A 12,596-nucleotide genomic window follows, 5' to 3' on the forward strand; every position below is an offset into this window, starting at 1 on the left:
CTAAAGATCACTTTTATTATTATGAATTCATCACTTATTATCAATATGAAAAAAACATATACCTGAAGTGATCAGTAGGTTTTTGGTGTGCGTTGCTTATTTTCTGAGATATCGGCCGTAGAATTGAAGAGGAGTATACGTCGCGCTGCATGTGCTACTCAAAGTGCTTAAATTATACATTTGAAAACTCAAATCAAATGTCTCTTATCAGACATCATGACCCGGTTGTGAGCTGGGTCATGTAGAAACTACCTTAGTCCCAACATGAAAGTACTCATGCAGAGGCTTGATTCCTTTTTTAAGGTTATTTAAATGTCTACGAGATGGCTTGATTAACATGTTGTGAAGCAGGGGTACTTTTCATGCTTTTGTCTTGCGTCGCTTTGAGAACTACTGTGTGTAGCCAGTTGTGTTTCTCTGACTCTGAATGATGTGCTTCCCTGAAGAAGCAAACTTATTTTTTCTCTGATGGGATGTATTGTATGACTTTGTCACCCAGGCTTTGATGCTTCTCTCCTGTTCGGGTTTGACTGTTTCAGTGCCAGCACTGCTTTCTTTCGGGGGTTATTCTGTGAAGTGGACAGGCTTCTGACCTTTTTATACTCTATGATTATGTTTCCTGGCATTTGTCATCTATGATTGGTGAATTCGTACACTTAAAACTCTTCCATTCACCTTGGTGGAAGGCTCTGAACAGAGAGCACAGGGTACAGCAAATTATAATGTCTTTTAAAGACAAGATAATTTGCACATAAACAATAATTGATATTGGTCCAAACAGGTTAGGGTTGAGTCTGTCAAATATTTCTGTCTGCAAGTAATTATTTAATAAGAGGTTAACCCGATAAGGTAAGTTACTGGACAGGTTATGCTCATCCTCATCAATAATTCAACCCCGGATATTGCGACAGTAGCAGTTTCTAAGTGTTTCTGTAAGCTGTGTGCTTGTTAGATCATCCATATGTACAATCAACAAAATGTGTGTTTCATGTTTGTTCAGAAGACTAGTGTGTAACTTAATACTTGCACAACACGTTGCGTTCTCCCTGGAGAGTACTGCGACTGGGCAGTAACGGTCTGTTGTGCTGCTAGCTTGGCCAGTTTCTCTGCTCCTTTAATGAGTACACGCTCATCTGTTTGGCTTAATCCCAAATCTGTGCTGCTCCACTTGTTGCCATGGAAGTATCCCATTGGGCATGCTGTCAGTGAGCAGGATCAACTCCGTACTTTGGGACGAAATTGAAATGTGGATAGGTGTTCGGTTCACTATTAGTATATTTAAAGGTTTTAACCGGGGCCTGATACCTGCGGTCGTTCCACGTCCACAATGCAGTTTTACTATAGTGAAAGCTATTTTTGTTGTTTGCATCATACCTGGACTGTAATATCCATATGAAGTGTGCATGGGCGACATGCAGTCCTCCGGGGCCAGAGAGAACAGATGTGAACGTTGTGGTGAATCCTCACGGCGTCTGTGAGTCTAATTACACCTGTCTGTTGATACGATGGCGGTCTCCTCTCTTGAGACGCTGCTGCTCGGCCCCCTGGGAGACACGTCTGGCATGAGATGCCACAAATTTGCACTCCAAATTTTCTGTTTTTTTTTTTTAGCCTAAACTGATCTTATCGTTGAGGATCAGTCGCCTGGATTGTTTTGGGGTTTATTTGTATATAAATCTGACACATAAAATACAGAGCTGTATACAAAAAAGCAGGCTGTATTGAGGAATGGGGCATGTCACCAATTTCCTGTTTTGATATTTAAGAAGCCTTCTACATCTTTTAAAAGGGTGACTAGTCATATTTAGTGTTGCAGTTTGAATCATGCACCTGTAATGCAACGCTGATTGAAGATTTGTCTTTTTTTCTTTGTCATGTTCCACAGTGTATACAATGAAGAAAGGAACCGTCTTCGACTCCGCGCATGGGAACAGAGGAACCAAGAAACGACCCAAGCCAAAGAACTCAACCCTGAGAATGTGCCTCTCTTTGGGGTACCATACAAGGTAAAGCCCTACATGTCATGAGTTACATGCTATGATGACGGCACAGGGATGAAAACAATGTTTTGCTTCTCTTTGTTTTCTTCTTTTTGCAGACTAACAAAGGTGATGAGCTTTCCAATCGAATCCAGAAGATGCTTGGCAGTTATGAAGATGTGAATGATCCATACCCTCTTGCTATTGAACCCATTCCCGAAACCTTCTCACAGTCCGATCAGGGTCCGCCAAACACAGACAAACCAACCAAGCCTCCATTCCACAATCAAACCCATCACGTGTCCACCCACAGTCAGAAAGCCCCATCTGGTACCGATCGCTCCTCTCAGGCCGCGAGGACGTCCGCTGCCTCTTCTCCGAACCATCATGGACATTCATCCACTTTCTCAAATGCTTCTTTGAACCACAGTCAGCTCGGCGTCTCAGCGCATCAACAAAAGAGTGAAGCCCGCTCAGATCTCAGAGAGTGTGGCAGCCTTTCCCATGAAATGTCTTCTCGGTGTCCTGATGCTGAGCGGCTCCCCTTCCCACATTCCAGTGACCATCATGACAAGGACACGATGGACGTTTCCACATTCAACCTGAAACAGTCCCCCAGCGACGCGTCTCTGTCCCAAGCAAACAAGGGCAACGCACGACCTTCCCAGACCTTCCCTTCACTCATGTCGTCAAAGCAGCCCAGCGTAGTCATGACCAAGAAGCCGACGGCGTACGTGCGGCCCATGGATGGCCAGGACCTGGTGGTCAGCGAGTCACCTGAGCTCAAGTCTTCACCAGAGCCATATGTACCTCTTCCGGAGTTAATCATCAAATCTGATCCAGGCAAAACGAAGATACTGACACCATTTTTGGAGGTGAGTACATTGTATTTTTTGTACGGATCAAACTAACAAGTTATAATGTGTTAAATAAAGAGCTTTAAAGGTGCTGGGAGGTGGATTTCCTTCTCACTCGACGGAGCTCGTCTCCAGTCTTTTTTGCGATGCTAAACTATCCGTTGGTGGGCTTGAAGTTGGCATTCAGCGTTCAGATTGGTTTTGACTTCACCTAACTCAGTTCCACATATTCACTTACGTTAAAAGCAATAGATTACAGATTACAGATTAGATACAGCAACAGGGTTGAAATCCTGACGCCATCAACGGGCCTCAGTCTGTCAGGATGAAAACTGCCTTAACACATCTACATTTGTTCTTCAAGTTCTCTTTGAAAACTGGATTTTCATCATTTTGGGTAATTTATTCCTTTCTACAGACGAGGGCAAATGAAGTTCTGTGTGTCCAGGACATCTTGAGGGTGAGTCCAGAGATATTCAAGTGATACCTAGAAAAACTAAACAAATATTTGAGTCAAATGAAGACAAATTAAAAACATTTAGTTTTCCTGCTGAACAAACGGCCTCACAGACATTTTATTACAAAACGCAGATGTTCAGACTTCTGTAGTTAGTTTCGCTTAAGAATTACAATTTGGTAAATTGTGAAGGAGTCTTCTCTGGAAATAAGTAGTTTAAAGTGTTTCCAGTCTGTAGGCGTCCAGCAGGTCACGTTCTTGTTCATCCGCTCAACAGGAAATGACTCACTCGTGGCCGCCGCTCCTGACAGCGATTCAGACCCCGAGCCCGGAGGAACCGTCCAAGTGCCTGCTCCAGGTCAAGGTAACGTGACGTTCTGCTGCTGCAGATGTGCATGCAGGAAGAGGAAGTGATGTGCATGCAGGAAGAGGAAGTGATGTGCATGCAGGAAGAGGAAGTGATGTGCATGCAGGAAGAGGAAGTGATGTGCATGCAGGAAGAGGCTTACAGAAACCCTGCATCCCTCCTTTGTTTCCATCTTCCATGGAGTCCTTGTGGAAGTACTTAAGATAAGATAGTCCTTTATTAGTCCCTCTGTGGGGAAATTACGGTATTACAGCAGCCCTTATTCACAGATCAAGTAATATAAAAAAGCTTCCACTGTGTCACTGATGGTAAATCCAGTGGGAACCTCATCGGTGCAAACGTCTCTCTGATTCACCAAAGTCAGCGTTCCTCTCTGTGGTGGATGGAAACTGGCTGTTTGGCTTGAATGCCAGAACCAGTATGTTAGGAATACTGCAGCTGTCCTAATATTCAGACATTTCACAAAATGCATTAATTCTTCTTAAAGCTCATCAAGCACGCATAAGGAGGGTTCATCCTCATGCGTGCTTGAAACAGACGCTATGGCTGAACTGTGGATATTCATCTTCCTCCACCATCAAATCCACTTTTCTAACTTGCACGAACTATCTCTATAACGTCAGATTAACAAATCACTATGCAATTTAATGACTGTATTCATGTTAACAAGGGATAAACCCTTTTGCGTTTAATCTCACACTCGTCAGGTCGAATGTTTCATCGCTTCACGCCTGCTTTGGTCTGAGATGAGAAAACAAACCGTACTGATTATTGCACAAGTCATCAGTTTAGTGTAAATGTACAAATGTTATTCAAACACTTGTGGAACCTGGTAAAAGCTCTTGTGCTTTGTGTCTTTACAGGAAGCCGAGCTCGTCTCTTCATGTCCAGGAAAAAGTGAGTAAGGAGGGAATAAAGCAGAGTTCAAGGATAAACATGATATCAAACATAATGTTACTCCCTTGAAAAGAGCAGTGAGTGTTTGACCTGTCGCCATGAAGCATCAGCAGGTTGAGGTTTGATCATCGTGGGTGAAAGACGGTGTGGCATAACGATTCTCCTCCTGATCGTTAGCTTAATACATCATTATTAATTAATGTTTTCTTCAAAGCAATGTTTTCAAATAGTTTTGGGACGTCTTTAGCATCACTTAACTGCAGGTTAGTTTTTTAAAGTTATAGTCTGTGAAGTCATCAGAACATCAGTTCAAACGGAGCACAACATTTGTGTAAGTTAGTTTTTGACAACAAGGTGCATTAATGCCTTCAACTAATGTCGTTTCTATCAGAAAACTCTGAGGCTTCTCCTGCAGATCCATCGCTGCTCATCCAGCAAAGAGCTACGTAAGCCTCTTTCTTTTTCTTCTGCAATTATTTTAAAGTTTGCACAGCAGATGTGTAAGTTGACAAATAAATATTCATATCATCATAAATGACGAGGAAATCTACAAATTTGAGAAACCGTTAAATTAAGCAACTTATTAATAATTCCTGAATTTCTCTCTCTCTCTGTCTCTCTCTCTCTCTCTCTCTCTCTTTTTATTTATCTCTCTGTCTCTCTCTCTCTCTCTTTTTCTCTCTCTCTCTTTCTCTCTTTCTCTCTCTTTCTCTCTCTCTCTCTCTCTGTCTCTCTCTTTTTCTCTTTCTATTTCTTTCTCTCTCTCTCTCTCTCTCTCTCTCTCTCTCTTTCTCTCTCTCTCTCTTTTTATTTCTCTCTCTCTTTCTCTCTCTCTCTTTCTCGCTCTTTTTCTCTCTCTATCTCTTTTTATTTCTCTCTCTCTCTCTCTCTCTCTCCAGTTTCAGAGAAAAAGATTTGTAGAATTATTGAATTGCAAGTAAAAAAACAATAATTTCTAAAATGTGGCCGTGTGGTCCACTGAGTTTATTATAAGTGTTACACTTGCAGTGTGACGTCATTGTGGTGTTTTGTGTGTCTGTGTGTGCGCAGTCGTACATTTGAAGCGGCACATTCCAGAGCGGTGGAGTCCGGCAGCTCCAGCGAGTCGGAGAGCAGCTCGAGGTCGGAGTCGGAGAGCGAAGGAGTCGTGGAGGAGCCGGCGAGCGGCTCCGGCGTCAAAGCCCAGGTTCCTTTCTGCTCTCCACACGGCTCGTGTTCAGTAAAGGACGCATTAACATGCTTTCTCTCAACTGTGTGCGCCTCCTCATGTCTTTTCTTCTGGTTCAGCCCGACGCTCCAGCGGTGACCCACGGTGACTGGCAGCTGGGGAACTGGATCCGGTCCAGCCAGCAGACCGCCGAGAGTCAAAGCGACGCTCTCGAACAGCCACCGCCCACGCAAAGCTGCAAGCTCTCCCCCAGCGCAGAGGTCGCCGACCCCACCGGAGAACCCAAAGCTCGACTCTGGACCCACCAGAGAGTGTTCACTGATCGGGTCGCAAAGCTCCGGCAGCACAGCCAAAGCCCTCGGGACAACTATGACCATCAAAGGAGCCTGAAATCCCCCTTTGGGGATTTGAACAGCTGTAGCAGTTCCAGGAAACTCTCACTGAACAAGCACTCGTCAATACCGGAGAAGGCAGGCCGCCCGGATCACACTGAAGCATCTGTCGGTGTGTGCGAGGAAGGCGTCTCCACGCACGACAGAGACTCCTGTTTCACAGATAGACCCAAGGTGAAAACGAAAACGGGCCATAACAAGAAAAGCAAGGAGAAAAGTGACACGACCAGAGACGCTCAAAGGACTTCTAAACGCACGTCGCTCGACAGACGGACGGCTGGAGAAGAGCCTGAAGTCACTGTGGGCCGGTGTCATTGTCCATCGTGTGGTGGGCAATATCCGAAGCCCTGCTCCTGCCTCGCCCAGAGCAACGTTCAGCCGGACCCGCTGTCTCCAATCCGACTCCTGAGGATCAGTGGTAAAGAAAAGGCCGAGCCCACCTGCCAGAGGGGAACAAGGATTCCTCACAAAACGACGCACAAGAACTCTGAGAAGACTGGACAGACAGCCAAGAGCTGTCGCGAGCCCCACCGGCCTTCTCGATCTCTGCTGGTGAAGATTGATCTGAGGCTACTCTCCAGAGTCCCCCCGCCGCCGCGAAGCCACCAGGAGAGCCCCGGCTTTGCAAAGAGATCAGCGCTGGTCATAGAGCAAGATGGAGGGAGGAGGGATGCTTCTACTACACACAAACTCGCCAACACAAAGAGTATACCTCAAAATGTGAGATATACAGGTCTGTTCAGGCTGCATGCATTCATGTTCATACTATCTTTTTAACAATATGTGATTTGCCGTCTTTAGGTCGAGGTCGTCACTGCAACTCTTCCCAAGAAGAAACAGAGGCTGGAAAACAAGAATACCTCATTAAATCGTGCTTCTGTCAAACTGGAGTAGGTGCAGGGTAGCAGGGACAGCATCAACGTTTTTAAAATGTTCTTTTGGTTTCGGGTGTGTGTGTCAGATCTCAAAAGCTCTCCAATGTTGTTCCTTACAGACGTTCCTGCAATTCAAAAGATGACCGAGAGCAAAAGAAGGCAAAGAAAAACCCTGTTCCTTTGCAGCAGCCTCTGACGCCCAAAGACCCCGCGAAAGGCCCAAAGGTGCACAAACGCAGCTTTAGGGAAACCCAGGAGTCCAGTAAGGAGTCCAGTAAGGAGTCCAGTAAGGAGTCCAGTAAGGAGTCCAGTAAGGAGTCCAGTAAGGAGTCCAGTAAGGAGTCCAGTAAGGAGTCCAGTAAGGAGTCCAGTAAGGAGTCCAGTAAGGAGTCCTTGAAGCGCAAAGACTCGAGCACAAAGCACAAGAAGAGCAGTGGGAAGCACACCGAGCACGCGCAGGTTGAAAAGGTAAGCACATACGAGCATGTGCATTGTTTTCTGCACAGGACAAGCTTCTGAAATCTCCTGTACTTTGAGTGATTGTAATCAGGGAGAAAGGCTCAGTAATTCATTATGACATAATGTCTGCATTGCGATCGTAGCAGAAGCCCGGCGTCGACGTCCCGGCGTCTTCGCAGCCCACCAGGGAGTCTCTGAGCAACAGGCCCTTGTTCAGATCAGAGAGCAGGTAAAGTCATGAGCCATGTCTTCACCTTTGACTCATGTTCCACTCTGAGACGCTTAATAAATATGACGATGACTTACAGACTCATTTTGTTTCCCCTCACGTGTTTCCCCTGAAGGCAGCACCCAGTGAAGCATTACATCAAGGAGGCCAAGAGACTGAAGCACAAGGCCGACGCAGAGGTACCTTTGTTTTCAGCTGCTTTACTAAATGAGTGCAGTCGGCCAGAACCTGTATTTATTCTCTCTTTCTTCCTGTAGTCCGATAAGCTCAGTAAAGCTTTCAACTACTTGGATGCGGCCATGTACTTTGTTGAGAGTGGCATTGCCATGGAGAGAGATCCGCACATTTCAATGTCTTCCTACACTATGTTTGCGGAGACAGTGGAACTGCTCAAGTACGAACCCCTTTTATCACTATTTACAAGTTACTTTTCAAACTGTAACATGAACTGAATTCATGCATTAGCTTCACCGCCACGTTCTCCACTCTCTCAGGTTTGTACTGAAACTTAAAAATTCAGTGGACGTCTCTGCTTCCCCTTCAGAAAAGGACTTTTTATCTTTGTGGTAAGAGTAGATTGTACTTCAAACCGGAATGTCTCGTGAGATTACAGTATTGTTTTTGTCTCTTCTGAAGCTTTATTTCATTGTTCTGTTTTGGTCTTTGTCTAAAGATAACAGATTTAGAGACTTGGATTGAATTAGAATTCTCATTGGTTAATGTCAGAGAAATGTTTATTTTAACTCCATTTTCATTCTGTCTGGTGGAAAAACTGATCAATGTGTTGATGTGCAGGAACTCTGCAGGTCAGCGTGTTGCGTACGAAGACTTTGGGTCTCGTTCCATGAAAATAGTCATAGTTTATATCTAACATGAGGAAAAGAGTCGGCTCGACTGCGCCTCTTAACGCCTCATGGCGTCTTGCGCTCTAATCTTGTGATAATATAGTGTTTCACTGATTACTTTTTATTATGGTATGTAAACAAAATATATTGCAAAATATGTAAAAATAAATTCATCTCATTGGATTCCATTAAAATATTTTCGTAAAGTATTTCATAAAAACTCTTTGAAGAGTCGTAGGATGTCCTGAGATAGTCACTGTACTTTGTATTGAAAGTCAAAAAGTAGATTTAAAATCATGGTATGCATGAAAAATTCCCGTCGTAGTCATAGATATAAAATGTTAATGTATAGTTCTCAATTAAAAAAAGGTCTGCTCTTTGTTCTGACCAATGAATCATGAACATAACATACTCTAATAACATGTGACTGAATCATGAATATGAATGAATCCTTCAATAACATGCGTCTGTCTCATGAATATTCGTGGCCCTGTAATGACATGTGCTTGTCTCATGAATATTCGTGGCCCTGTAATGACATGTGCTTGTCTCATGAATATTCGTGGCCCTGTAATGACATGTGCTTGTCTCATGAATATTCGTGGCCCTGTAATGACATGTGCTTGTCTCATGAATATCCGTGGCCCTGTAATGACATGTGCTTGTCTCATGAATATTCGTGGCCCTGTAATGACATGTGCTTGTCTCTAGTCTGAAGTGCCAGTCTCTGCTGCAGATGGCCATGTTCCGCCATAAACAGAAAACTGCACTCAAGTATTCAAAGACCCTGACGGATTATTTCAGTGTAAGTCTGAATGTGCTGCCTTCAGTCCTGTGCCAGTGTAACTGTTATGCAGTGGCTCATTCCTAATCAACACATTTGATGTAGTTGTTGTAAATAGAAGATATTTTGTTTTGCTGATCCCATGTGGACCTCTTTCAGAACTCCACAACTCCCAATCCCGCTGTAGCAACATTAAAGTGAGTCATTCAGTTCATCCGTTGGCTCTCTGTGTGGCGTGCTGCACATGGCCGTCTGTGTGGTAACGGTCTGGTCTCTGCAGAGTGACGGACACGCCGTCCTACACCCCCAACATGCCGTCTCCTGCCAGCAGCTCCGGCCCCGGCTCCAACCAGAGTGTCGGCGGGGCGCTTTCGGACTCTGTCGGCAGCGGCGTGCTGATTCCCCAGACCGTCGGACAAGCGGCGTTCACCTACGTCAACATCACAATGTTGTTCCTGAGCGCTCACGACATGTGGGAGCAGGCGGAGGAGCTGGCCCGGAGAGGCAGCGGTAAGGACGGGCGGACCTTTAGGCTGCGGGCAGAACGCGACACGGACCCGAAAGGCTCCGATGTTCGTAGTGACGCCTTCACACGACATCATGGATGATGATTATTACTCTCAGGAGAGCATACTGTTACTCAAAACCTACAAGTCACCCAGGAAGGAGGACTGGGCTGACGTGGGTCTTGACTCTTGGGTCGGACCTGCGACAGATGTTTGTGCAAGTTGCTTTAGATGTTTCTCCTGCTGAGGCCAGAATAAAGTTGCAGTAGTTGAGTCTGGATCAAGAAGTCTATAGACCTGATCTTGGTTCAATGTAACTAACTCTGAACCTCGGGCACTGCCTTTTTTTATTCATTACCATTGTTTTGAACTATGAGATAAGACTCCTCACAGCCCAGATGGCACCAGGCCAGAGGGGTCATTTTCATGATAATGCTAATGTTTGGACATCCAGTAATTAGTGTCAGCTTGATATAGCCGCGTGCCATCGACGTTTGTAATGTGTCCTTTTCTGTAAAAGATGGATGAACCCTGTGTTGAAGTCCTGCTCGTGGTTTGTTGTCACTCTTTCTGTACGTTTCAGGCGTGCTGACGGAGCTGGACGCGGTCATCGGCCCGCTGAGCCTCGCGTCCAGCATGAGCTCCATGGTCGGCTACACGAGGCAGGGCGTCCGCTGGCTGCGGCTGGACAGCCAGAAGGTGAAGTGACCGCCAGAAGGTGAAGTGACCGCCAGAAGGTGAAGTGACCGCCAGAAGGTGAAGTGACCGCCTTCACTTCCTTTGCGTGGAGCGCTCTGGCCGAGCCGGAGCTCCCTCTTGTGCCAGTTGTCTCTTCTTCACATGAACTGGTGGAGAAGAGACATCGCGTCCTCCGGGACGCCACACCGAATGTTGCACTTGTTATTTATTGTTTTCCCCTCACGTCCACTTCGGTGTCGCTCACTTTCTCTCTTGCACTTTTACGACAAAGGTTCCATCTGCTGTAGTCCACATCTTTCATGTTCGTCAGTCCTCAGAATCATGTGTGAATCTTAACTCTCTATTCAGGACGGTCGCGCATGAAATATAACCTGAAGTGCCATTTGGTGTCCCCAGAAGCCTCTGCAGCGTTGTGTTATCATAACTTTATCATACTGCAGCGTTGTTATCATAACTTTATCATACTGCAGCGTTGTGTTATCATAACTTTATCATACTGCAGCGTTGTGTTATCATAACTTTATCATACTGCAGCGTTGTGTTATCATAACTTTATCATACTGCAGCGTTGTGTTATCATAACTTTATCATACTGCAGCGTTGTGTTATCATAACTTTATCATACTGCAGCGTTGTGTTATCATAACTTTATCATACTGCAGCGTTGTGTTATCATAACTTTATCATACTGCAGCGTTGTGTTATCATAACTTTATCATACTGCAGCGTTGTGTTATCATAACTTTAGCGTACTCGTTGCTCAAGTGTATCATGACCTTTTCTTTCATTTCTCTTGAGAGATTAAATCTTCCTTGCAGTCCAAAAGATCTCTTTGATTTGGATTCAGGGATTTTGTATTTTTCCTAAAATCAGCATTTTATTTCTCCAACAAATCAGGATGCACGACATCGTTTCTGATCACATTTCTCCTCCTGACTTTGTAGGATGGAGATGGAATATTGTTGCAAAGGGATCGATAACATTTCAGTTCTTCATGTTTACGCAGCTCTGGTTGGATCAAACGCGCCTCGATGATGATGATGATCAAATACTGTTGATGAAGCGAGGGGTGAGGGTGAATTATGAATATGATTATTGATTATAGTCTATTGAGTCACAACAAAGAGAGACCTGGTGGTGATCTTCAGAGGAAGACGAGCTGGGTTCAGTCTTGATGAATGAAGACAGAATTGCACATCGGGTGTAGAATCTCTGAAATTTTAAGTCGTTACTGTTTCTTTGTGATCGAGACTCTCGTCTACGTTGTGACGATGATGAATGCGTTGTGACGATGATAAATGCGCCGCGCGGGTAAATGCGCCGCGCGGGTAAATGCGGCGCGGCGGTAAATGCGGCGCGCGGGTAAATGCGGCGCGGCGGTAAATGCGGCGCGGCGGTAAATGCGGCGCGGCGGTAAATGCGGCGCGGCGGTAAATGCGGCGCGGCGGTACCAGGAAGCTGCTTTCCTCTGTTTCCTTTTGTTGAGTTGTTTCCTGAACCTGTGAGGAGAATAAAAAGCCAAACTGTCTAAATAAATGCACTTTTGAGTAATGTAGTTAATTTGAGGGGAACGGCCGGACTGTGTTCCTCTTTTCTCTTTGAGTCCAAGCAATAAAGCTCAGTTTTGTTGGTTATTGATTACAGTTTCACAGGAGATACAAAATCAATCAGTGTGAAATAATGTGGGGGAACATTGTTTAGCTTATCTTCGTGAGGACCGTTGTGATGCAACGCTCGGCGTGCGTCTGCACCATGAAAGGGCTGAACCAGGATCTTTATTGCCTCACGTGAAGCAGTGGCTTGTGGGAGTTTGTTTCTGTCCCGTCAGGCTTCTGGACGAACCTTCCTTCATGGATTTACTCTGCAACAAGTTTACACTTTATTTACTGGAAAAATGTTCAGAAACATGTTGAAGGATGCTTTTTTTTTCCTTTTGTGAAATATGTAAAGAATTTGTGTTGCAGTGTACAAAGATCAATAAACACTGGAAATGAATGTTTTGTTTACTCTTCATTTATTGTTTTTTTTCTCTCAAAGGAAACAAGAATTACACGATTTGGTGTCATTAAATAACCAAACTGT

The 12,596-nt window shown here is 44.9% G+C and overlaps 1 protein-coding gene across 1 annotated transcript in view; it reads left to right on the forward strand.

Annotated features, from left to right (window-relative positions):
* Positions 1-12,509, forward strand: part of aff1 (AF4/FMR2 family, member 1) — a 14,424-nt gene extending 1,915 nt beyond the window's left edge. Inside the window, exons 2-19 of the mRNA XM_068574164.1 lie at positions 1,886-2,006; positions 2,099-2,854; positions 3,255-3,296; positions 3,571-3,657; positions 4,524-4,557; positions 4,949-5,003; positions 5,608-5,743; positions 5,845-6,837; positions 6,919-7,007; positions 7,112-7,460; positions 7,595-7,680; positions 7,796-7,859; positions 7,938-8,074; positions 8,175-8,246; positions 9,237-9,330; positions 9,469-9,506; positions 9,590-9,819; positions 10,399-12,509. Of these exons, the coding sequence (XP_068430265.1) occupies positions 1,886-2,006; positions 2,099-2,854; positions 3,255-3,296; positions 3,571-3,657; positions 4,524-4,557; positions 4,949-5,003; positions 5,608-5,743; positions 5,845-6,837; positions 6,919-7,007; positions 7,112-7,460; positions 7,595-7,680; positions 7,796-7,859; positions 7,938-8,074; positions 8,175-8,246; positions 9,237-9,330; positions 9,469-9,506; positions 9,590-9,819; positions 10,399-10,523 (3,508 nt within the window). The 3' untranslated portion in view covers positions 10,524-12,509. The remainder of the gene's footprint in view (positions 1-1,885; positions 2,007-2,098; positions 2,855-3,254; positions 3,297-3,570; positions 3,658-4,523; positions 4,558-4,948; positions 5,004-5,607; positions 5,744-5,844; positions 6,838-6,918; positions 7,008-7,111; positions 7,461-7,594; positions 7,681-7,795; positions 7,860-7,937; positions 8,075-8,174; positions 8,247-9,236; positions 9,331-9,468; positions 9,507-9,589; positions 9,820-10,398) is intronic.
* Positions 12,510-12,596: the final 87 nt, after the last annotated feature.

This window comes from Clinocottus analis, unplaced genomic scaffold (genome assembly GCF_023055335.1).
Source record: "Clinocottus analis isolate CAN_PGR_092001 unplaced genomic scaffold, fCliAna1.0.p SCAF_13, whole genome shotgun sequence".
Lineage (NCBI taxonomy): Eukaryota > Metazoa > Chordata > Actinopteri > Perciformes > Cottidae > Clinocottus > Clinocottus analis.